This window comes from Microchirus variegatus (assembly GCF_963457635.1).
Source record: "Microchirus variegatus genome assembly, chromosome: 7".
Lineage (NCBI taxonomy): Eukaryota > Metazoa > Chordata > Actinopteri > Pleuronectiformes > Soleidae > Microchirus > Microchirus variegatus.
In genome coordinates, this window is record NC_139808.1 from 10,682,966 (window position 1) to 10,709,288 (window position 26,323).

Consider the following 26,323-nt stretch of genomic DNA (forward strand, 5'->3'; position numbering starts at 1 on the left):
AATTAGTCGACCAGTCGACTTTGACTTCACAGCCCTAGACGACTTCCGGTCCATTGAGCTGTCGCTCCAAAACAGTGTGTGTTGTGTGCTTCGTGAAAAGTGCTGTTTGAAAATGTTGACACTGATCTAATTCCATGCAGAACAAGGCTGAGGGAAATCTTCATCACCTTGTTTAAGACTTAAGTTAATTTACAGAACCTGCTACAGCATAATTATGTATATAAGTGAACAGTCTGAAAGGTAATACAAATGTTTCTAGATTGTTTTCATGTATTACTAACACTGTCACCATGTTTATGTTCACACAGGTATATGCTCCAGTACCACTTATACCTTCACACTATACTGACTCCTGCTCTTTATATGCTGATTAAGTGCATTTGGAAAAAAAACACAATTTCTGCCTAATAGTAACAGCTATAATGCTTTTTACCCTGCATGAAATCTTGGGCATGTTCCGTACACGTTGCGTGCCGTGAAGGTGTATTTTGTAGGCACTGAGCTGTCTTGGCGGAGGTCTGCGCTCTCCGAGTGCTTTTTCTAGTTTAAATGGCGATTGCACTTGTGCTTCATCTCAGTCTAAGTTTTTAAAATGAGGTGTAAAGTGAATTGATGGACTGTAACTATTGCAAGGCAGCAGCAGAGAGTGAGAGCAACACAAGAAAAACCTGATATGAAGACAGTGGTGTACTATTTCATGATTTTCAGGGGAACATGATCAAGGTAGTATATCCTAACCAGTTTGCACAGTGAACTTTAAGTTGGCTTCTTTCACACAGAAATGCTCTTTAACTTGGAGAATAGATGAATAGATCTTTTCAATATGCAGAGGAGCCTTCTCTCTTACCTGACATGTACATCATTATATAGCAATCTGCACCGTTAAAGGCCATGGGGGAAGGGATTGTGATTGGTTTATTGAATGCTACACCAAAACAAAACCATGAATAATTAAATGGATAAGTAAATCCCTTTTAATTCTTGTGTCTGATGCAGCAACCTTTTCCCACTGTAAAACATAAATGTGAAACGGCTCCATGTGCTTCACTGATGCAGGATATCTGTCCCTGCATTTCAATAACATTGATATTATATTCAGACGTAGGGTAGACAGCCTGTTTATCTAATTCTTGAACACAATTTCATCCCCATTTTATTTTTTTAGCAAAGCCATGGCAACTCCATTTTGACCATATTCTTTAAACATGCAATGCTCATCCCCCACAGTCACCTTTGGTCAGAATTTGATATTTATTTATTCACACTAAATAGTAATTAGCATCAGAAATACAGTAACTGGGCTGGCTGAGGAGCTGATAAGCCAGGTCTGTAGGAGAATGTTCCAGGAGCCTCCAGGCCACTGGCAAATTGAAGTCTCATCATTATCTGACTTTACTCATATTGTTTATACCCAGTGAAACGAGCGAAACTGTATCTGCAAGGGATGGTTGAGAGCTTCCTCGCTGTAGGCAGGAGTTACTGTGGCAAGTGTGCATTAACAGATAAATAAATAAAATAAACAGGGTACAGCGGTAGCCTGGAGGTTCAAGGATCCAGTTCGTAACAGAAAGTTTCCCAGTCTGAGCACTCGACTGAGCTGGGAGAGACCGACCGTGGGGGGGCTGAAACCACTTTGTATCTACTGACAGCAAGCATCTGAGGGGAGCACTAAAGCCCGATTCTTAAACCCTGAAGGCTATAAGTGACACCATTACAGAAAATATATACAGCAGCGTGTATAAAAATGTATACCGTCACTGTGAAACCATCTCATGTGCATGTGTAGATGAACCCGAGGACAGGCACTGCGGCAGCCATGGACAGCTCTCGTATGTTGTTGCAGGAGACATTTCCATTGATTAGAACATGTTCATATTATCATTGTATTGCTACACAGTATTTGCTAAATGTATAGGTGCAGGGAATTCACTTTTTTTTTTTTTTCACTTCTCAAACCTATGTGTAGCATTCAGTCAAAGAAAGGGGGCACCATTACTGATGGTAAAGAAGTTGAATTGATATTGAAAACTTCGAGTAAGCTAGCAGACACAAAAGTCCACATTAGCTAGCCATTAAATAAAAAACACAAACCAATATTTACCTTGTTGCCACTCTTGACTGATGCTAATAATATTGTACGTCTTATTGTACGTCTTCCTCTGAACTTTGTCACCGTTTACGTTTATCCCGCTTTCTTCGTACTTTTCCGCTGTTAAGTTGCATCAAAAGCACGGACGTACTTTCAAAATAAACTTCCCGTTAATCCGGAAATAACTAACTGTCACATTGACGATAGCTAAACACAGTTGCAAAATTTAACTCGACACATAAGGTTATTAAAATGAGCACCAGTACGTGACTGGTGATTTAAAAATGATCACTCATTATGAACCAAAAGCTATAAGATACACAACATTTACTATATAAATTGTGTTATTTACTATAATATGTAGTGGCATTTTGTGAAAAAAATGTTTTGTATTAATACGTAAAGATCAAAAACCAGACAGGTAGAGAAACTGTTGCTTGAATTAAATTCCTTTCATCTTCCTACTTTAATGGACAATAAGTTTAGTGCGGTCCAACACAACAACGCTAAGGCAGTTTTAGCTTTTCATTAAATAATGGTATAATAATGATGATGTTTCTTGACAAACTAACAGTTTTAAAAGTGGCGGGATGCCATCTCTCTGCGGGTAACACAGTCGCCATGCATTGTGGGAAATGCAGTTCATGGTCAACGCACGCCTTAAAGCAGCATAGACCTATTTTAACAGAGATTTTTAAGACCAGTGAATCACTCGCGGGCCACATAAAATGACGTGGCGGGCCTCATCTGGCCCCCGGGCCTTGAGTTTGACACATGCTCTAAATGACTCGCAATTGAGATACCGTCTCTTTTAGACAAACTGAAAATAGCCAACAAATTTTTGGCATCACTAATCAATATCTCCATTCTAATCTTTCTGTGTAACAAACATCAAGTGATCTGAGCATACTATACCTCCTCAAGCCTCTGTTTACAGACTTGGAGAACGTTGGCCCACGACGTGAGAGATTGGCCAATCGCGGCCCAGATGGAAGAGAGAGAGTCAATGTCCTGAACACGTTGTTGGACCAACTAACTGACCAGCATGCCATTCTAACTTCAATTCAATACATCAAAGTTAGTCTGAGGGTTATAATCTTTCACTAGACCTGAGTAAAATTGTCTCCCCGAGCTTCTAATTCCGGATAACCCCCAAAACAAAAATTCAAGGAGAGCCTAATTCTAGTCTGTTGCTCACATGGTCACTTTAAACATTGTGTTCACGTGGCGCTGCCTAAAAGCTAAGTGCGTATGTTTTGTGCTGAAATCAGCAGCCACCATCTTCCCTGCTGGTTTTCTCACTGTTGCACATTTAACAGCTCTTCCAAGTCCGTTCACTGTCACACTGCAAATCCTCACATGGTGTGAAAGAAAAGGCGAAAAGCAGACCAAGATTTAACAGTCGAGTCAGAGTCTCCCAATATTAGATATTAGTTTGAATCCCATTTCAGGGTCATTTCAGGATTCCTCTACAGATACTGTCTTCCTCCCGCAGTGTGAAGACACGCCGATTTGATCAACTCTGTAGGTGTGAATGTTTGTTTGCTCTGTGATGGTCTGCGGAATAAGGTTCGTCGCTCATTGTCAGCTGGAATTTGGCTCCAGCTCCCCCTTAAGTCCCTCACAGGATAAGATGTTATGAGAGTGCAGAGGATAAGCCGATTCAGCTAACAAGAGCAAACACCGTGGTGAAAACACATCACAAGCTGCTGCTTTTAAAAATCATTCTCATCACATTCTCATTAATTAGCTGGCCAGGTTTAATCCACATTAACTATTATTGGCATTTATAATTTTCCTTATTGTCAATACGGCGTTGACATCTATTACAAAACACATACTTTAAGTCGAGCTAATTAAGTGTTTTTGTCATTAGAACACAACAGCAACACAAACATTTACAAAATACTTGACATTTTGGGTTGTTTTTTCTCCCACTGAGAACATTTTTCAAACAACCTTCCCTCAAGAGTGCTTTACACTTAATCAAATGAAGCACCGCTGCCCTCACATCATAAAAACATCTTATAGGTTGACAGGAACACAGGCAAATCACTCAGTCAATTTGTCGATGAAAGCAGCTGCTTTCACCGCAGTGTTTTGTTGGTGTTTAATTGGTGAGGAGGTGAAACACGGTCATTCCTCTGCTGCAGCCACAATTTTGTCGAAGACGGGGTTTAATTGCAGGCAGCACTTGTAAATGGAGTTGATCACAAGGATCTCGGCACATTTTTCAAAACTATACTCAGAGAACACTTCAACATCAGTGTTGAGGTTGCACCTTTTTTTTCCTCCCCTGCTCTGAAGAGTTTTATGACTATGTTCCTTCAGGTTTGCAATATGTATAATCATAATGCTTGACATTCTTTCTGTAACCCAACATTACAAAAGAGCGTAAAGGCCCTTTTTTTCCCTTCTTTTAAAAAAAAAAAAAAAAATCCATATAAAGAGTCTGCTTTTGTGATTAGGCAGCTGTCAGCTCAAGGGTACAGATTTTTCTCCTTAGAGGTTCCTGTTCTCCAGGGCAACAGGTCTCGCTAATGATGGGGAATTATGCTTGTGCCATGTCAAATATGGTGCTATATATATATATGATTTATACTAAATATTTCAAATTTTCTGCTGCTGTCGCTCTGGAAAAATAGCTTTACTTTTTAGTGGAGAAAATTTCGATTTCACGTAATGACAAGAGGGGAAAAGACAAACCGTGATCCACTGAAGCACCAGAGGCCAGTGAAGACCTATTACCTAATAACAGTCAGCCCGTCAAAGCAAGATGACCAACCCTTCCAGCCTGCTGTTCGGTGGCCTCCTCCATACAGCGCTGAGATTTTTACCCATCTCTTTAATTAGCACCTCTTGGTGTCCTTTTTCACACCGGGACAGGTTGGAGTTGTGAAAAACTATCTAGCAATACAGTCATCTAGGGGACTAGAATCTCCACTATATTTCAGAGGGAATAAAGCCCAATTTATACTCCTGCGTAAAGTGCTCTGCGTAAGCTACGCAGAGTCCTCTGCGTCGACGCAGAACCTGTCGAAGAGCCTCTGTGTCGTCTCCGGGTGCACGGAATATTTTTTAAGTGTCCGTCACTCCGTCAAGGGACAACGGAGACGGCAAGAGCTGCGATTGGTCCTCAGGACAGGCCGAGCGAAGCTGCTCTGTGCCGGCTCACAGTGAGCAGCGAGCGTCCACAGAGGGCGGAGCTGAACACCGCCGACTTCGTCGCTGCCGAACTATAAATACGTCATATCTTAACACACACAGCACATGTTTAGACTCTAAATGGCCAATTTCTCACCTCAAATTATCTTAAAACTGCTTTCCGGGACACAGAAAAGTGACAAACAGCCGCTGTTTCAACAACAACAGTCTTTCTCCCTCGGACGCCATTGCTCACTGTAGCCAAAAGCACAACAACCTTGCACATGAACTTAAACATGAACACTAAAACATGTTGATTACTATAAGTACAAATTTGAATCACATCAGTTCAAAGCTCTTTCTGTTTGTTGGAGCTGATTATAATGTTTTCTTTTCTTGTACAAAAAAACAAACAAAAAAAAACAGCGTTTATGCTGACATGATAATAAAGATGAGATGGTAAAAGAAAAAAAGGTCAAGCACAATCTGGTACACACTGTACAACAGTCATTATGATATTAAAACTAACTGCACGGTGTAATGTTGACATAGAAAAACAAGACCAGTTGCATTCATTTTGGTCCCACAGCTGTATTGATTTCTCTGAGCCACTGGAACAGGCTTTTCAATGTAAAATGATGACTCAATTTATGACTCAATAGGAGTGGAGGATTCCACATCAACAATAATAGAATGGAACACCACGCGTCTGGCATCATGCGCACCATCTCTCCAAATGAATTTTGAATTTAAAACATCAGCAGTTCAGAGGCATTTGGCCTTTTAAATAGACCGATACATTACACACGCCACTCACACTTTGTTGTGAGTTTGAGTTAAGGTTTGTGTCCCATTCAGTTGATTAATTGCCTCAAATTGGTCAATTGGACACAATATGACACATGTTGAAATGTATCCTGATAAATGAGACTCTGTTCCCTGTCTGTCGCTCTTTGAAAGTAAACAAACAATAAGCTTGGGTGACAAAACCTTAAAGCTGACTTTTCTATTAAACGCTACATCAACACTGATTAGTTTGGTATTAAGGCGGTGAACTTCAACCGGGCGGCTTTCTTTGGTATCAGTGTGTGTCTAAGACGGGCTCAAAACCTCTGTCAATTTAGTGGCACTGAACTATGACGCTATTACAGAGTCAATTAGGCAGGCTACAGTACACCGCTATTCTTGGGGCTTAGTGTATGAATTCAGCTCTGCCTTTGGCATTTCTTCACTGCAGTTATCGGAATGAGGTCAGACAGAGGTCAACTGGTTGATGGAAACTGTTGCCCTTGAGTGAGTAGAGAGGTAAAATATAAAAACGTGATATAGCCGTGACATCTGTGGTAAAGTGTTCCTTGTTGATCCATCTGTTAATGAGATATCTCTTGCGATAACTCAGAAAAACAGACTGCCAGGCTTGACAAAAGGCTTTGTAATTAAATTCACTTTTTTTTTTTTCCTCGCGTAAATTGGTAGACCCCACTTACATCCAGCGTCGCTAAAGCTTCGAGGAATGATTCATGACGGCACTTTGTTCTGGTGTTTAAAAGCATTGCAGTGATTAGCTTAATGGAGGCGACGCTCACCTAAAGGTTAAAACACTGAGAGGTTCTGACTCCCTCCATGACTGGATACGAGCAGGGATGGGTATCGTTAAGAATTTATCGATAATGCTTATCGATCCGGCACTTTAATGGGAATTTTGAAAAAAAAAAAAAAAATGTTTAGAGGACAAAACAGCACTGTTTCAAAGCAGATAGTTTGGTCCACAGTTTTGGCGTGTTTCTACCAAGTGGAACGCTTTGGTGCGCTCCGCGTTTCCATTAAGAATGCTACTAAAATAAAAAAATTTCAGTACCCTTCCCTTGGGGTACCAGAGTAATGGTACGGTACAGTATGGCTGGAGCTAAACGCATGGCAGTCAGCTGATTGGGCCTTAGCTTGACGTCTTGTTGAGACAAACAGCCACAAACCGAGCATAAAAAAACGAGCTGCTGGATGACCTCCTTTGTTGTCTGTCAAGGTATTGTTTTTAGTCAAAACGCAAGCCTGACCGCGGACTTTACACTTCCAAACCGTACCGTACTGTACCAAACCAAACTGTGTCATGATGGGAACACGGCTTTTGAGACCAACCGTCACGCCCATCGCACACATATTGTATTTGAACTCTTTAAGCTGCAACACGGTGCAGCCCAGCCAGAGTGACTGAACCAAAATACTTGAACAACTTGTCCAATCGGTTTCTGTCAGGTTCCTATATTGGCTCCAGTGCTGCGAAATATTTACAAACAGCAAAGACGGATGTAGAATGAAGAGGCACATCGTTTGGTTTCTGACAGCTGACTTAGTCACTCAGTTTTACGCGACACCTGCAAACGCTCACAAATCTGCCCCAGCATTTTTAAAGCCGAGGTTGTGACACCATGTGTGTGTCAGGAAGATGGTGTTGATGCTATGAGGGAACAAAAAAAAAACAACAACATCTTGTCTCAGCCCTAACAGGTGCTTTTTGTGCCAAAAACCTAACCACATTTCATTAGCAGGAACCGGTTTTCATTACCCTCAATTCAGCAAAAGGTGGTTGAGACACTATCTGTATACATGTTAATAATACTGTAATTTTGTTCCACAAAATACTTTCCTTTCTAAACATAATTGAGTATGCAGTGACACACTAATGCTTAGGTCATGCCGACTAGTGTTTAACTTCAGCAGGCAGCTACAGTGGACACAATATATCGAGTAAATCAAATTATTTAATTTATGTAAGAAGCACATCTGAAATTTATAGCTTACAAAATGTCAAGATGGTGCCTTTCACATGTTAATTATGTACTCCAAACACACAAGACACACCACCACAAGACGAGTGGTGAACAAATAACAGGGGAAGGGTGTACAATTAGGAAACTCAGTGGAGCAAAGAAACAACAAATTGTGTTCCAGGCAACCAACACTATTGTATTTCTTTGGTTTTATTGAACATGAACAGCATGAACACAATATAACAGATTAAAATGTACAATGAGACACGAATACGGGGGCTTCCAGTGGGAAATAAATGTCTCTGAAAATGTCTTTTTTGAAAAACAAACACCGTCACCGGGCTGTAACATGTCACAGGCAGGTAAAGTCATCACTCTGCAAATCTCCTCACATAATCCACAGAGCCGAGCTCCTGATACAAAGTGTGCCAACGGCATCCGAGAAGACTTGTCTTTGTATTGTGTATGCAGCAGTGACGGTAAAAAAAAAAAGAAAATAAAGAGAAAAAGAAAAAGTTTCCAGCATCAGATCAGAACTTTCCTTTTTGAACATGTTAGTTTAGCACTTAAAACTCTTCTATGAACTTTTGAGACTTTGCTACACCTCACATTCATTATCTACCACTTTATTCTTCGCATAAGAAGCCCAGCTAATAGGGCGAAAGGCGAGGTACACCCTGGACAGTCCGCTGCAGGGCCAACGAACAATTACTCTCGCATTCACACTGTGTGTGAATGTGTGGCCCAGCTCACATTTTATTTGTAAAATGGAGAACATTACGTGGCAAAGTGTTCATGTGTGTAATTTCTAATGTTTCCGTAAGATTGACATGCAGCAGGATCCAATTCCCCTCATAACCTCCTCCGGAATACTAATAGACATACTGTACAACGCCTAGTTTATCCTGCATTACCAGTGATTTAGAGGTCTTTACATAATAATATTCAAATTAGAGCACACAGCAGGGACACAGTTGTTTGCAGGGGAATTAGAAAGCAGCGGCGTTTTATAGGACTGCTGCAAGGTTAGCAAAGTCTCTTCTGTTTTTGCAAGGGAACGACTTAAGCAGGAAATGACTGTACCTTACCAAGGATGCTGACATGAAAGCTGCGGCACATGAAATGGGACTGTTGTAAAACAGACAGAATGAAATAAATGGCACGGAATTTCCCCGTTTCCATAAAAAAAGCATTTGTCGGCTCATGTGGAGTTCACCACCCTTGGGATTTTAATTCAGGATTTCCGAAACGGTTTTTCACCACTTACAGAATTACGACCCAAGTGGCTGCTGCCACACGTTGTTCCTCGCATTATATACCACCCATACTTTTACTGCTCCTAATAGCTTGGCCACAACATACGTACATGTTTGTATTCACAGTCATATTGTACGTGAGAAGTGAAACAAATGTCTTAGTTCGTTATGAAACTGAGGCTCTCTATCATCACTATCGTGATGGACAATGATAGTATTAATGAATGGCAAACAATGGACTCTGATTGCAGACTTGAACTGAAGATATTGCCTATATTTACTGGCGGTGGAGTTTCATCCATTGGTGTCACATTCTTTAAACATGGTGTGTTGTCAAAGTAACTCACTCGTTGTGTATTTGCTTGTGTTTCACTAAAGTCACTGAGTTGAGCTCTCGCAGAGAAAAAGAAGAAGAAAAATCCCCTGGGAGCTGCAACGCAATGGCAAACATGCTGCTAATATTAATTGAAGTTATTCTCCTTTCCTAGTCTTTGGATATTAACTTGGATATATGACTGTGATCTTACCTGCAGTGTGGAAAATGATATCACACTGAAAACTGGTTTATTATAACTATGATTTTCTTTTTTTTAATGTAAAATATGCAGGAACCACAGAGGAAGTGCCTCTATGACACAAAGCACACAATAGGAAGAGTAATATAGCAATAAAGAGGAAGCTGTGCGCCTTCCCTCTGCTGTAAGATTTACTAAACAATAGGCGAATGAGGTCCAAATTCCATGACGAGAGGAATACTGGCTGACTGAGTGACTGAGCTGAATTCAGTCTCTGATCACTTCACGTAATTAAAAACATGAATCAGTTCACATTTTGACATTTTCAGCTTGTTCGTAATTGTATATTCCCTCTGCAGCCTAAATCAGCCAATTTGCTGAAAGTAAAGTCTCATGTCCAGTTTGACACATAATCCAGTTTGGTGCGGTGGAATCCAGTGTTGACATTATAAAGATATTAAAAACAGCTATTAGCAGTGCATGTGCAGTATGAGTGTTTATATCTCGCTGACCTCCTCCATATTCACACATATACCCCGTTCTCTGAGGTCTATATACTACTTCCATCCAACTCCTCGACCCACCCGCCCATTTGACCACTATGGGGTCAAGAGTCTCCTCACCTGTAGAACAACATTCCACATGACATCAGAATCTCTCTCCGTCTTTAAATCCCAGCTCAAAACTCACCTCTGCAGACTTATTCACTCTCATACTCAGACTTTACTCTGTAGGCCCTACCAGTCGCCAAGTTTTATTTTAAGAGTTAAAAAAAGATGACTCACTCATGTTTTTGTGGTCCTCCTCAGTCTAAGTACAGGAGATAAAACACGCAATGTTGACTTCCACACTCACTGGGACGTCACAAGGTGCTAAATTCCTGGAATTGTTCCTCCGCTTTGTCCATAAAACACACACGAGTGCTGGCGGTATCCGAAAACCGGAAGTCCACACGAACGCAGCTATCAGAGTTAACTGGTAAACGGGGCCTGGACTCCGGTGCCATGGCGCATAAACAAGACGTCACGCTCATCTATTTTTCCAGTCAGTCATCATGGAAACGTGTAATGCTTAATGTGCATTAACGTTGACGCCATCAACATGCCCAGCACTAGTATTATTCTTATTAAACTGATTGTAGGTCCGTGGCTGTTCTGATGCCACAGCAGCTATTTGTCACTATTAGTGTCCATTAATATTAGTTTCGGCAAAGTTAAGATAACACCAGGATGGTGCTGTGCTCTACTGCGCTGTGTAAGAAGTTGCAGAGTGATGGCATGCTTGCAAACTAGTATTATGTGAAGTATTATTAAGTGTATTGCTCCTGTGTGGTTGCGTCTATTTCCCCTAAGGGACAATAAAGTTAAAGCCTAAAGTCTAAAATTTACATGATTCTCACTCATCGCATCGCCTCCATTTTAGTAAGGACCCAAAATGAGCGTCAACTGGACAAGTGGGTCATCACTGCGACGAAACGCTGTCACGACTGCAATCAACCCACATTACTCCCTGCAGCAGTCTACCACAAATTAAAAAGATGATTTGAAACACTAAGACGATTGGACTTGACAGGGCGTTCACACGTCGCATTATGATTTATTTACAAAATGAAATTACCAGCTAAAACACGGCGTACGAAAGACACCTACAGGTTAACGAGATTTCAATTGGAAAATTGTTTTAACTCTTCCATACTACAGGGAATCTGGTGTCCACTGTTCAAGCATAATAACAAGTATAAAACTTCCATCCCCTTTGCCTAAAACCAAACTAGTCAGGAGACAAAATTATTGTCTACAAATACACTGTATATAAATGGATTGGTATCAGTTAAGATTAGGGAACACATATTCACCATTAACTAGATGCTTACTAACATATACTGTATAAGTCGCATACTAGCCCTTTATTAGTAAGCACGTATTAACACCTTATGCTACCTCTATTATGACATTAAGACAAATTTTTCATACTTTAATATTTATTAATTGTTGTGGAAATTTCTCCGCTGCTGGTGAAGAATGAAATAGAGAACTTCTGACGGCCGACAAGGTTTTTTTTTCGTTGCAAGGAAAAGGTTAAACTTCACAGGAGTGATCCTTGGTGGAGAAAGACCCAGAGCAAATTGAGCCCTCCACATTTATACCTGAGCAACTCCCCTTTCGCATTCCTCCAATAGACAAAGTCTCTACCTTTTCAGACGTTGCTATCACACCTTTTTGAGTCAGAGAAATTGATTTACCATTACATAATAAAGGGATACGTTGCTACTTTGCATGTTAGTAAGCACCTAGTTAATGGTGAATATGTGCTCCTTAATATAAAGTGTTACCAATGGATTATTTAAATGTCCAAAACATGTATCGTTGAGCACAGAGTGAACATTGCACCAACAAACTGTTGTAAACCAAAAGGCCAAATGTATACGTTAGTTTTTAAGGACGATGACACAACGACTGTATATGCAATGGAAAATGTAAAACATAAAAAAACATAATGTGTTCTGCTCTTATTGATGTTGTGTTGCAGCCACAAATCAAAATGGTTCAAATATTGCCTCAGATCATTATTGGATTAAAACCACATACTTACTCAAAATCCATCCATTTTCTACCGCTTTCATCCTCCACACGAGGCTCGCTGTGCCAATCTCAGCTGACATGGGGCGATAGGTGGGGTACACACTGGAGAGTCTGCATCAGAAAGAAAGAACAAATAACCTGAAAGCAAAACTACAAAATAGGAATACAAAATGCACTAAATACTACTGCTACTAATAATATTACATTTCATTAAGAAGCGCCTTCCAGGACACCTGAGGACACTTCACAGAGTATAAAAACAGTCAGTGCAGCGTAAAACCATCAGTGAAAAGTAATAAAAGAATGACAGTAACAATAAAAGAGCAACACTGAGGACAGTAAAAGAGCAGTAAAAGTGACACAGACAACACTGGATAAATGACACCGCAGTAAATGTTAAACTTATAAAAAGGTGTGTTTTAAAACTGCACGGACGACTGGACACACATCCTCCAATGAAAGATGGCCGATTGCAAGGAGCTCCTTCCCCTCCGGCTTTCCCCTAAATATGTTCTATTAAGAAGGGCGTTCGGCTCACAGAGCAGGAGATCCTGAACAGAGAGCTGCCGGTAACACTCGGAGAGGGTTCATCAAACATTTAAAGATTTTGTGCTTCATCATAAATGATCGTGTTATCTCACAGACCTGCCTGGGGTCTGACTTTGTTGGTTTTTCTTTACCAGTTTTTTTATTTTGTCAAAACTAAACTTCAGAGGAAAGAGAAGCCGCTTACATACATGTCCTCAAAAGATAGATCATTACAGAGCAAGAACCTGGAGGTTACCCGGCGTATTTTCCTACACATCCTTACCGGTTGGCACAGCATTTTCAAAATGAATCTTTACATGAATTATTTTTGAAGTTTTATCACTCTTTTTTTTTTTTAATCCTGGGTCTCAGATCAGTCTGACCTTGTCAAACTTAATGATGCTTTTGGTGACAGCTGTGGCTGGAACAAAACAGTTTCATCCAACACAAGTATTCTGTCTCAGGCCTCAAATGAAAATTTTTAGACAGCCAAATTGGGCCGGTTGGCCCCTCGCTGATCTGGGTACCAGGGCGGAAGACCACAGAATGACAGGAGTCCACACTACTTTTTTCATATTCCATATTAATCTATGAAAACAAACAAGAAGAAGAAGAAGAAGCCTGTTGTTGTTGTTGTTGTTGTTGTTGAGCTCTGTGCATGTGGTCACTGAGCATGTATGTGGTGTTTACATCCCCCCCCCGAGTCTAAATTGGTCTCTATCTACAACGATCGGCACAGTATGTATCAGTATTGGAGAGTTTGTGAAACTGGGACACTCCAAATATTGATGGAGACTGGACTGCACATAACACATTTGAGTGTGTGTCTGTGTTTTTGAAAGGACTTGTATTGTTTGTTATTGTGTGTGTTTGAAGTGGAGTTCAAATGCCGGAGTTTCAGGGTGGCCAGAGAAATGCATTAGCTTCCTGCATTTTTTTTTAGAGACGCAGCTCATTCGTGTAAATCTAAAATCATGTTGACAACAGTGCACTTAAGCATCGAATGACTGTTTCACATAATAAAACTTTTTTTTTTTTTTTTTTTTTTACCCAGACCTGACTGAGCCCGAGAGAACAGTAACCAAACATTTCTGTGTCTGAGCATGACTCAGACTTTACACAGTGACTTCCTCCATCCTGTTTGTGCTGGTTGAATGTAAAAACCTCACTTAAAGCTGCTGTGTGTAACTTCAGTTTTGCACACATATACCCACACCAGTATTGAACACACACACACACACACACACACACACACACACACACACACACACACACACACACACACACACACACACACACACACACACACACACACACACACACACACAAACAGGGTGCAGGAGCATTGGACAGTCTTTATCTGCACCCAGGGCATCAATGGGGGGGGTTGATTACCTTGCTCCCAGGCACCCCAGCCCTTGACCCATCCTGGTTACACTCTGGTTACAAAGCCCAATTCCTTTCCTCTTGGCCACAATAACAGAGACCAAGAAATACTATCAGACATGAAACAAATCACTTCCTGTGTGCAGTGTGGGAATGTCACCACGATCTCAACCCCAGTAGACTTTACAGCATTGTGGTAAATACAGAGAGTCATTTGGAGCACAAAGTCAGTCTTAACCCTTCCGTTACCAATCCTGTCATTGTCGACATGATTTGGCATCCTTCTCGTTACCGTAACTCCTAGGCTGTTTGTGAGGTCTAGAAAATTCAAAAGCTATGGAGTGGCGATCTGTCCAGGGTGTGACCCCTGCCTTTCAGCCTATGTCAGCTGAGATTGGCACATTGGCTCTCACATGGAGGTTAAAGCAGTAAAAGACGGATGGATGGATACCGTAAAGTAGAGAAATAGAGCTTTGCGCCCAAGCTTCTCAGTGCTGTATTCCTAAACAGTTCAATAACTGCCAGATATCGAACGTGAAAGTTATCTTGGAAAAGGAGGAACAGAAGCACTCACTCACTGAACATTTTTTGACAATACTACAGCCATAAAATCGATATAAATCCAGGCAGCCTGAATATCTTGATGGTCATAATAAGAGGGTTAATTAGCATTGTGTGAACTCACCTCACAGTGGTTCAAATATAACAGCCACTCACTGCAGTTTTCCAGACATCGTCAGGTCAACAACATGTCCTCACTGAACCTAAACTGACAAAACAACACAGACAGAAGATCCATCAGTTTTATTTACCAGCGCACCTGTGGTGTCAAATGGCTCAGCCAACGTGACCAAACCAAAAGTTGTTCCAAGAACCGTCGGGCTCAAGACTCGAGTTATCTATTCACCCTTAACTACAGCACGTACTTCATCACAATTCTGACAGATTGATGCACGGATAGAATAGAATTGAATAGGCGCCACATTCACTCTGTAAAACATTGAAGACATTTTGATATAAAGTTCCTCTAAATTCTCATATGCCTTTGTTCACAAATGACAAACACAAGAGTGCTGCAATCGTTTCACTTGATTTCCTCTTCCACAAAACCACTAAAAATAAAAACCACTGGGCTCCGTCTGATGATGCGAACAGTTTTTCTCTCTGTGAAGCCAATTATTCTTCCGCCGGGTCCATCACTCTGCAGAGGAAGCTCAGCATTTCACCATCTTACTCTGTTGACTGTCAGTAAACTGATAAAATGGCCAAAGAGCCTTGATTTCCATTATGTGAGTCAGATACTGAGTTAGCTTTAAATCAGTTTACATTTAGTGTACATTTTAGTGCATTTAGTTTTTCCAAGGAATAACAACTGCATTTTCTGATAAAGCGATGGTAAATTGTGAAACCTCATTTTAATTTGGTCACATTAAGTTTTACAGATTCCTTCAGGTTGGGGGTTACAATCATAATTTACTGTAATGTTTATTCAAGCAACGTATACTGTATATACAAATATACCAATATACAACCATGTTCAAATTTTGATGTCAAGTAATGTACTTTGAATGCAAAGAAGGAAACTGAGATGTTAGTTTGAGCACTAACTGAACAATAATGTAAAAACCCCAGATATGATGCATAAAATACAGTATATCCTAAAGTACAGCCATTTGCTAATTTGCTAGTTGCAGATGGTTCAAACTGAGATTTGAAAATGATTCAACAATTCTTGCTCTTTTTTTTTTTTCTAAATACTGTATTTCCTGGCTAGCACTGTTGCCTAGCAGCAAAGACAGCAAGACTCAGCTCCATGCAAAACTCATGTGGAGGATAAAATGATAGACCATGAATGAATGAACTGTAATTCCTGGAAATATCTTTGACTCAAACTTAGCAGGGTGAGGGGCTAAGTTTGACACCTCTGATCAATCCAATTCAACATGAAGATCTTTATTCTCAGTGGTGAAGGGAAGGTAAAGTGTAACGAGTCTTCTCTAATCCCATGTGTTTAGGAGGAGTGTGCATCTCACAGTCAGTCAAGATTCCCCGGGAGCCAAAGCAGGGAGAGTTTGACAAGGTCATCCGACGACTCAGAGAAAATCCAAATGCAAGAGTTGTCATCATTTTCGCCAATGAGGATGACATCAAGTAAGTGATCTACAAAATAAACCTGCTTTGAAAATTTGAAAAAAAAAAAAAAATCATGGCTGCAGCAGAACCACGTCTGTGCCGCACCACAGTGAAATAAAATGAAGGGAAAAGAGAACATCAAAGCGGAGCCGTTGATGTTGATCTTTCCCTCGGCAAACATCTGTTTCTTCACCTTTGCAGGCGGCTACTCTACGCAGCTAAAAAGGCAAACCAGACAGGTCATTTCATCTGGGTGGGTTCAGACAGCTGGGGATCAAAGATCTCTCCGGTTTTGCACCAAGAGGAGATGGCAGAGGGAGCAGTGACCATCCTGCCCAAGCGCCAGTCCATCAGAGGTACAGAGACGGGAACTGTGCATTCATCACATCTGCATGATTTTTTTGAAAAATAGAGACAAAACCTCTGCTTTGCTTTGTAATGTACAGAAGAGTATTAGGGTTACATGAAAAAAAACAAACAGCATTAATTCTGAGATTAAAGTACACATTCTGAGATTGAGGTCAGATTGAAGTTAGCATTCTGAGATTAAAGTCAGACGATTATAGTCAGAATTGAGAAAAAAATCTGAGATTAAAGTCAGAATTTTGAAGACTAAAGTAAAAATTCAGAGATTAAAGACTGAGATTAAAGTCAGAAGATTATAGTCAGAATTCTGAGAAAAAAGTCTGAGATTAATCAGAATTCTGAGATTGAAGTAAAAAGATTACATTCAGAATTCTGAGATCAAAGTCAGAATTCGGAGAAAAAAAGTAATATAAAAGTCAGAATTCTAAGATTAAAGTCAGATGATTATAGTCATAGTCAGTCTTTTTTCTCAGAATTCTGACTCTAATCTCTGAATTCTGACCTTTTTCTCAGAATTCTGAGATCAATGTGCGAAAAAAAAGTCGAAATTCTAAGATTATAGTCAGAATTCTGACTTTCATTTTTTTTTTTAATTAATACTCTGTAGTAATGTATAATTCTTTGATCATTAGATAATTGAACCCAGTCAAACAAAGCAACTGTATAAAAACAACAGAGCCCTGATTCAAAGACTAAAGCGACAATGTTGTTTACGTGATAAAAATGACTATGAATACTGTTTAGGTTTTGATCGTTACTTCATCAGCCGAACGCTGGAGAACAACAGGAGGAATATCTGGTTTGCTGAGTTCTGGGAGAATAACTTCAACTGCAAACTCAACCGCCACGCTGTGAAGAAAGGCTCCGGCCTCAAGAAGTGCACAAGTAAGTCTTTCTCTTTGTTTGGCGGAGAAACAAAGCTTTTAATGTGTTCTTTTTTTGTTCAGACTTCTGTGACATGGAAACACTCTTGTGATGTCTGTGGGGGAGTGACTTATTTGGCTCACGGTGACTGTGTTTTGACAGCATCGTCGGCCTGAGGAAAGTGCAACAGCTATACGTTCAATATTCAACATCTCACAGCTTATTTCAGCGCTGCACTTTATTTCTGCTGAGTCGAGCGCGTTTTGCCCAAGCGGCTCTAACGAGGGAACGGCTTAGCTGGGCCAGTAAAGCTTTGGGCTGGCGGCCATACGTTATACTGCTGTCGCTTACACAATCTGTCTTGAGGTGGAGAAACGCAACACTTTATGTCCTTGAACATATATTTAAAAAAAATGAGGATTGAACTCATGTTATCTGGAGATTAATTATTTTTATTTGAATGTTTTGCTGCTGTAATTGTGACCAGCATACAAGGCTGCTTCATCATCCAGAGCAGCACATATTTGCACATAATGTGTTTAATTATACACAGTTCCTTTAGGAGGCATTTGAGATATTCCTGATGATGTTATTAATCCGGACCCTGCGCTCATTGTTTAGCATTTGTTCTTGGCCATAGCGGGTTAAAACAGCTGGATTAAGAACTGCAGTGGTTTTAAGTCGATTACATGGTGTTTGTTAACATTCACCGTCTCGTTCAAACAGTGCGTTTTGTACTTGTTTGTAAAAAAACAAGCCTCTGGCTCGAGCTGAAAGAATATATTGATTGATATATCATAAATAATATGCGGTGAAGATTTTTTTTTTACGTCAATATCCAAAACACATCAACAGACGGCGTCGCAAAAGGAACACGTTCATTTATAATTAATTGTGTTAATGACACGGTGTGATGAGTGGGGAAAAGACCCGAGTGCACAGAGTCAAAACCTCGGGAATCGTGATGTTTATTTATTTATAGACTTTGGATTTCACAAAGGAGCGTCTTGGCCAAACAATAAGCAAATGAACGAGCGCACAGGCTCTCTCCGAAAACACGCGAGACAAACGGCAAACTTTCACTCCAGAGGTCGATCTACAAAACCAACAGCTGGCGCTGTCGTCAGAGGCAGTAAATCCCGACCTCTAAGCACTCTAAAGATATTACATGGAGGGTTATGCTTTGGGTAACAACACTCAGGTGGATAAGATCATTCTGATAGATGAGTTAAGTCTGGAGATTGGAGTTCACTGACGGCATGAGCGTCGGCGAGCTTCTCGGGGAGCGACAGTGACAGTTCAGGAGTGTGTGTCATCTGATCAGCACCATGGGTAACACTGTTAGCTTATGCTTATAATCAAAACAATGATCAGCAACATTTAGAAGCACTGTGGCCTTTTTGGATCCACATTTTTTGCCGCTTTAAGATGTATTTTTGTTATCGTGTAGGTGTTAGAGAGATTATTTCACTAAATAGGGCAACTGTCATATGGCATAATTACTTATCGAGGTTCATTAATCAACTATTCAAAAGTTATTAACCATAACTCAGATGTAAAATATGGATCAGTTTGCCAGCGTTAGCGTGGTACAAGGACGGCGTATTTTTGTCTGCTGCTCTTATTAAAAAAAAAGCTCTTACTTTAAATCTGAAAAGACTTTAATGTGTCTGCCCCGCAGTCATAATATGACAGGTTACTGGAGTATTATAAATGGTAGCTATATGAGGATAAGATAATGGCAAATTGAGAAAATGATGAAGTCAAACTAAATTTATGAGGGTGATTTTTACAAAACTCTCAAATATAGACAAGGAGACACGTTTAATTAAACGATTAATCTTTAAAAAAAATCAGCACCATAAATCAGTTTTACTGAATTCAAAATGAGCTAAATCACTTCCTAAAACAGTTGGAAACTGTTCTCTGTAGACAACACTAGACAGATTAATATACAAAGGGTCAGGCTACACAATCTTATGGTCTGTTACGACGGTCACTGTGTCACATTAGGCAATCACAGAGCCGTACATTTGTTGCTGCGATGCGACTGAAGGCAGTGACAGACTACATGGTGGTGAACAAACCCGAGCCATCCGTCAAAGAAGGCGGTGAATAAACAGCAACGTCTAAAGCGGTGTCAGTGTGTATGACTATGTTTGCTGCGTTGGGTTGTGAGAAGAGGACAGGGTTGGACTGTCGCTCACTGCAAGAGAACACGGAGAAGTAGAAAAAAAAACACGAATCAAACATGCCACCAGACCTTCTGTCGCGGAGGTAGTGCGGCATCCCAAAAATCCATCCTTGATCGTAGCTCAGGATTAAGCAATCAATTTTCCGGGGGGCTGACGAACCCTACGTCTGTCAGATCGGATTATAATCATGCCTACATGTGGTCTGACCTCCGCATAAACCTACTAACAGGAAAACAACAACAACAGTAAGTGCCATGAGACGTTTAATATGCGAATATGTCATAAGGGAACCACTGAGCAGTCAACCTAATAATTGAATAAAGGGATAAGTGAAGTGTAACGTATCAAAAAGCTTTGATATAAAAGTAAACAATCCTTAATTAATTTGACTGTGTGCTTATTTGCTCTGTAAATGTTCACCTAATTGAAGTTATTTAGTGTCTTACAATCCCCTCGATAAGGAGCTAACTGATGTCATCATAAAGGATCTCCCTGTCATAGACGTGAATGTGCAGAGTCTCCTCTCTCACCGGCTCAGTTTCCTGGGCAGAGTGAGTCTTGAAGTATTTGTTTGAGGTGGAACTGTGACTCTGAGAGGAAACCACACGGTGCAGAATCCTCAGTGTGGTGTGTGAGGATTTAACTGCTCGACGTAATTAGGAGGACATGCGTGACCGAGAGCGGAGGAAAGCCAGATTTGTCTCTTTTTTTTATCTGTGAATGAAGAAGAAGTAAAAAGTGATATTGATTAATGATGAAGGGAGACGTAACGTAGAGCAGGAATGTGACCGGAGCTTTGTATTCCTCCTGTGTATTAATGATGTGTGGGGGGGAGCAGCAGGGAGAAGCAGCAATGCAGATAACAAGCATGTGCTTCGCTATTTCATACAAGCATGCATTTTTTTAAACGACCTATTCTGCTCAGGGTTGCCGAAGACTGGAGTCTCTCTCGGCATGCGCTGTGTCAAAGGTGGAGAATATCTGCAAAGTCTGTTGCCAGAGAATATTGTTTGTTCAAACTTATTTCCAGTGTCACCTCGGTAATAATAACAGAACTAATATTACAGCTATATTACATTGGTATTACCAAGCTATTGCAGCAATAAGATGGTAAAACATAATATTATGCCTCTGTTACATAATTATTAATGTCCTATTATCGAGATGTTACTTCACAGTAATGTAAATTGACAATGCATTTCATAAAACAACACAATTTAACCCTTTAACACCAAAGCGTATCGCAGACAACACACTTGCACAAGCGTTACCGTAATTATGCGACGGTTTATGCCATCGATAAAAAAAAAACGCCTGTACATAGTTTCCATTTTTTTTGCCTGTTTTTGGACATTGAGACGAAGACCCCAACTAATGTTATTGTACATATGGTTTAAACTGTTGAATTTTTAATTTAAATTGTAAACTTTAAATTTAAATTTTAGTTACAGGACATTTTCTGGTCCTTTTATGGTTAAAATAAGCACACACAAAATGTCCAGACTGATTTTGAGGCTTTGGTGTTAAGGGGTTGAATGTGCAGTGTGTAAAGGAGCATCTGGCTTTACATCTCCGTATTTCTCCACACATAACAGAATCTACTACGACCATCAAATGATGTAAAAATGTAAATGACCCTGTCGAGAGCCAGTGTTTTGTCTGCCCATTTCTAAGCCGTGGCAGAAACGGTACTAAATATGATGGACTCCATGGAAAAAGACCCGCTCCTTATGTAGATAGTGATACTGCTGCCGAGAGATTCCTACATCTGTACCGGCTGCCTACATATATTATTGAAGTCAAGAGGAGGCGAAAGACAAAAAGAAATGATACCATGCATATTTAAGCGTTCGTGAATTCATGATTACAACGTTCCACTGATTAAATATTCAAAAATCACCAGTGTCTCAAAATGTGGAAGTATAACTGTGACAGGGTTTAACCTAAAAAAAAAAGAAAAAAAAAAAAGAATGCATTAGAATTAAAAATCGAAAAAACTATGTAAAATGAAATTTTCATTGTGACAAATATTTTTTTTTTTACTGATTTAAACAAAATTGGATTTCGGTGAATTGATGACCAACAAGTGCTTTGGTCTTTGGTTTTCTATAGTTTCTCTAAACAAAGAACTTGTCCTCTTTCTTAAGAACTTTTTTTGGAAGGTACACAGGCATTTTATTGTGTATATACATATATATACATACATATGTATACATACATATATATACATACATATATACATAATACATACACTTGGTGCTCGTGTCAGATTAATTTAAAGGGACAATGTGTAGTATTTATGGGTTTATATAACCCAAAATCCACTTTTTTATACATATTATGTGCTCCTGCATTGTCTAGTCGCTGTATAATAGTTTTTGTTTCATTTTCGTAGTGTTTCAAAAAGTCATGTAAAATAACATGGTCGCGGGCCGCGGTTGCATAGCCACTGTTAGCAGCGAGACGCCATGTTTCTACCGGAGCCTGTAAGGACAAACGCGAGAGAACAAATCAAGCGTCGCTTTACTTGTAGCGGAAGTCCCGCCTCCTCTCTCTCCGCTTCATCTGCTACGGCCGCGGTAGCTCGCCCTCTCCCTCTCCTCACGAACCTCATCTGCTGACACTGAGAAAGACGACGAGGACGACATTTGACCAGCTGAGGATACTGTAGCGCTCAGGGAAGGGAGGGGGTGAGCAGATGAGTAGATCTTTGTTGTAAATTTCAGCCTCTCCTCTAGATGGCACTATAAACTACTTACTTCACCTTTAACAGAAAGTCCAACTAGCTTGGCAGGAAAACAGTGGCTGGCCTGTGGTCAGTCTTAAAAAACGGGAAAGGTCAGAGATCTTTCGCCAACATACACACAGTCACAAAATGTTTTATGGACACCTCAGAGTAGAAGACGCCCACTCTTTGTGACTGCTTTGCTTCATTTTAAATCCAATTCTCTGAAAACAAAACAGCAGCCTGGAAAAAATATGTGGAGCCGAGATGCCAGTGAGGAGGAGAGAGGGATGGAGATAGAGAAAGAGACGGATGGAGATAGAGAGAGAGAGAGGGAAATGGGAAATGGTCTTAGAGACAAGAGACAATACAAAGTTGGCGCCTGCCAAGCATGCAGGGAAAAAATATCACTCTCACACCCACTCTGGCTCGCAGGACTCCCCGTGGCACAAGCATGTCGGCCGGACTGTGACAATCTTTAGCCAATCAAAGCACTGCGGCCCTAAATCACTGAGCCGTAACCTCCAACAATAATTTCATGCATTTCAAAAGCTCATTAGATAATCAGGGACATTCAACTGCCTCTGGTCTGCAGTGAAGAGCTGGAGATATACGGCAAATGAAAGATGGCGGACACAGAAGGAGAGACCTCTGCTGACTCAAGGGTTAATGCTCTTTTTAGACTGAAGAAGCGGCTGTTGGAAATTGCCTGAACCTTAGGAGGACAGATGTTGCATGATAAATGACAGTCCAGTCACAAAAAGTGTGCTTATTGATAGGCTAGTGTTCACATGTCCAGAATGTTGACAGGAGCTAATACGCAGTGGAAACAACCACTTTTAGTTGATATTATTAATATGATTTTGTAAAACACCCATACATTCAAATAACCACAATTCAGTCGTTCAGTTAAATCAATGTGAAAAACATAATAACGACATGTAGCTGAATTCATGTCACTGACAAATGATTCTGCTGAAATAATGCATGTGGTATTTTTTAACTTTTCACATGCTAGCGGTTATGCTAGCTGTTATGCATGCTAGCTCATTAGTGGGCTCAAAAGCAAAGTATCATTGTGTTTATTTGTACATTTGTGATAGAGTTTCATAAACATAATCAATAAATAAAAAGGTTTAGCTAAAGCAAAAGGAAACAAACACATTCTTTGTTCTAGACTAAATAAACACCCACGTTATATTATACAGTAGCCGCTAAGTAGTTAGCTATAAGTTGAGCACAAAGTCCGAATTTCACAACAGAGGTGTATAATTTAGGCTGTGAACATAACCTCATCCTGACCTGATTATATTTACAATTTGGGATTCAAATCCCCGCAAACAGCGCCGTCATTTGACTGTTTCTCTTCTCTGTGATATTTTCTGATGATGGATGATGATGATGATTTGTGGTCTTGTTTTTGTGCAACTGTCCTTTTCATGCCACTGGTTTTGTGGGTAATAAGATATGGATTCATGAATTAGTCTAATTCTCTGTGTTACAGACGGTCAAGTATTACAGTAAAATGCATACAATCCTGATTTGCCCCAAAGCCTTTGAATTTCCTGATAGTGTTTATTGAGGATTATAATGTAAACTCTGTTTTAAAGGGGATCCAAGCAGCGATTCAAAACATTTTGAAAATTAAATTACCACTGAACCCATTACATTATATACTGGGTTTGACTCTAGGGTTGCGTTTTGTGGGATGTCCATTTGTGAGGTACATCTTGATTTGGGTTGTATGTTTGCTTTGAGACACCATTTGTTCCTTGGTTGTTGTGTTTTGTTTTTGGTCTATTGTTTTGTACGCATAAGTTTAAATAAAGGATGTTCAAAATCAATAAACACAATTAAGTGATAAAATGAAATAAATTATATGACTTCTGGATTTATGCCATCAGCATTTTCTTCCAGCAACTTGTATTGAGCTGAGATCACTGAAAGAAAGCCTGGCTTTGTTGAACTTGATTAGGAGGAAATCCTATGTTACGCAACACGTGTCTTGATGAAAGTAACATAACATATTACTTTGAATAGAAGGTATTATTGTAACATAATGCATTAATTTAAAGTACTGTGTAATATGTTGCATATATAAAGAAACTTATCCAACTCTGCACATATATAACTGTCCCATCATCAGTTCTATCTTTATAAACGGCTTGGTTAATTTTAGCGCATCAGCAGCAGTCAGCGATTGTGTCTGCTGTAGAGCTGCAGCAGATAATTACACTTGATAAGAGGAGACGACAGGGCGACAATACTGGACTGTAAAAACTTTATATACGTTTATATCCACAAAAAACTTAATTAATTAATAACTGTGTGTTGCTTTCCTGTCTGGGAGAAAGCGACCCATAACAGCACGTCTGTCAACAACTTCTCTTTTTAACACATCTCAGCTGCAAACCCTCATTTTCAAGACGTTGTTGATGGGGGTACAGAACAAGTTTTGATTGTTTGATTAGTTTTAGTTTTTATTTAGTTTTGATTAAAGTCAATTTCTATTATTTGTTTTGTAAATGCTTAGTTTAGTTCCTCTTAGTTTTAGTGTCAGTTTTTTTGTAATATGGAGTATTTGCCAGGTGCAAGATTCAAAAAGGTCATAATAAGGATAGTGTCGTAAAAATCCCCAGCAAATGATGCCATTTAAAAGTTTATGAGGACAAATGAACAACCGTCCCTGAATCAAATATACAAGAAATTAACCTGAAGAGCAAAATGTGCATCATAATTCTGAGGTTGGATGCAGTTAGTGTGAAAGGTAAACAAACAAAAAAAACATTTAGCCAACAGACTAAAGACACACGTGGACATAACTACAAAAATAATAATAAATAATTAGACTAGAGGTTTGATTTGAACTGAGGTTTATTCCGTAGCCTCATGTCCCACACTGTAAACAAAAAGAAATAATAATAAAAAAAACGTTTTATTATGAATGATTGAAAATGCTGTCCCTAATAAAACCTTTCAAAATTGCCAGCAGAGAAGAAAGAAATACATTTTTGTATGAAATTCGATTTGCAAAGATGAAAACTGAACACATTTTCTTTACAATATTAGTGGTTAATTCAGTTTCAGTTAGTTAGTACAACGGAATTTTTCAATTTGAGTTATTTTGCTAGTTTTCGTAAATAACCTTGCGACAGAGGTTTTTTAGTTTGTGTATTGTTCAGTATTTCTGATACCAGCTGCTCTCTGCTGGCATTCTGTGTGCTGGAAATACTACGAGCTGTGCTACTGGGTGGGTGGCAGAAAACCAAAACATAAACAGTTTGTGTCCTGCAAATACCAAACGTATTATGTGAATATACTGGCTGCAACATTGCTATTAAAGTTTGTGATTAATTTAAATAAATCTACACAGTTCATTCAACACTGTGGCCATTATTTTAAAACATCTGCAGCAGATTTCTCACTCTCTGCTTATTAACTCATGAAGCTTAACTGCATGCACCAGTGGCAGGTATATAGAACATGCAGTTTTATAATTATTACCTCATCCCTTGTAATTAGCCCCATCTTAATCTAAATTGAAAAACACCAGCTGGGCAAATACAGCAGAGTTATATAGCGGCGGCTTTAAGACGCAATGCTCGAAAGGACAAAGCAGAAGTCAGGATTGGCATGTTGTATCTCCATCGCACAAACCACTTCCTCCGAGTAATTAACAATCACAAAGAGCTACGGAACAACCTGAGCCAGGATTTATAAAGTCCTACCTCAAGTTATTACATTAAGCCTATGAGCAGATTATCCCTGTGCT

General features: G+C 39.7%; 1 protein-coding gene across 1 annotated transcript in view; it reads left to right on the plus strand.

Annotated features, from left to right (window-relative positions):
* LOC310930116 (metabotropic glutamate receptor 4-like) overlaps window positions 1-26,323 on the plus strand; it is a 185,300-nt gene that overhangs the window by 127,340 nt on the left and 31,637 nt on the right. The window contains exons 4-6 of the mRNA XM_083893038.1: window positions 16,284-16,419; window positions 16,603-16,757; window positions 17,512-17,652. Coding sequence (XP_083749164.1) covers window positions 16,284-16,419; window positions 16,603-16,757; window positions 17,512-17,652 — 432 coding nt within the window. The remainder of the gene's footprint in view (window positions 1-16,283; window positions 16,420-16,602; window positions 16,758-17,511; window positions 17,653-26,323) is intronic.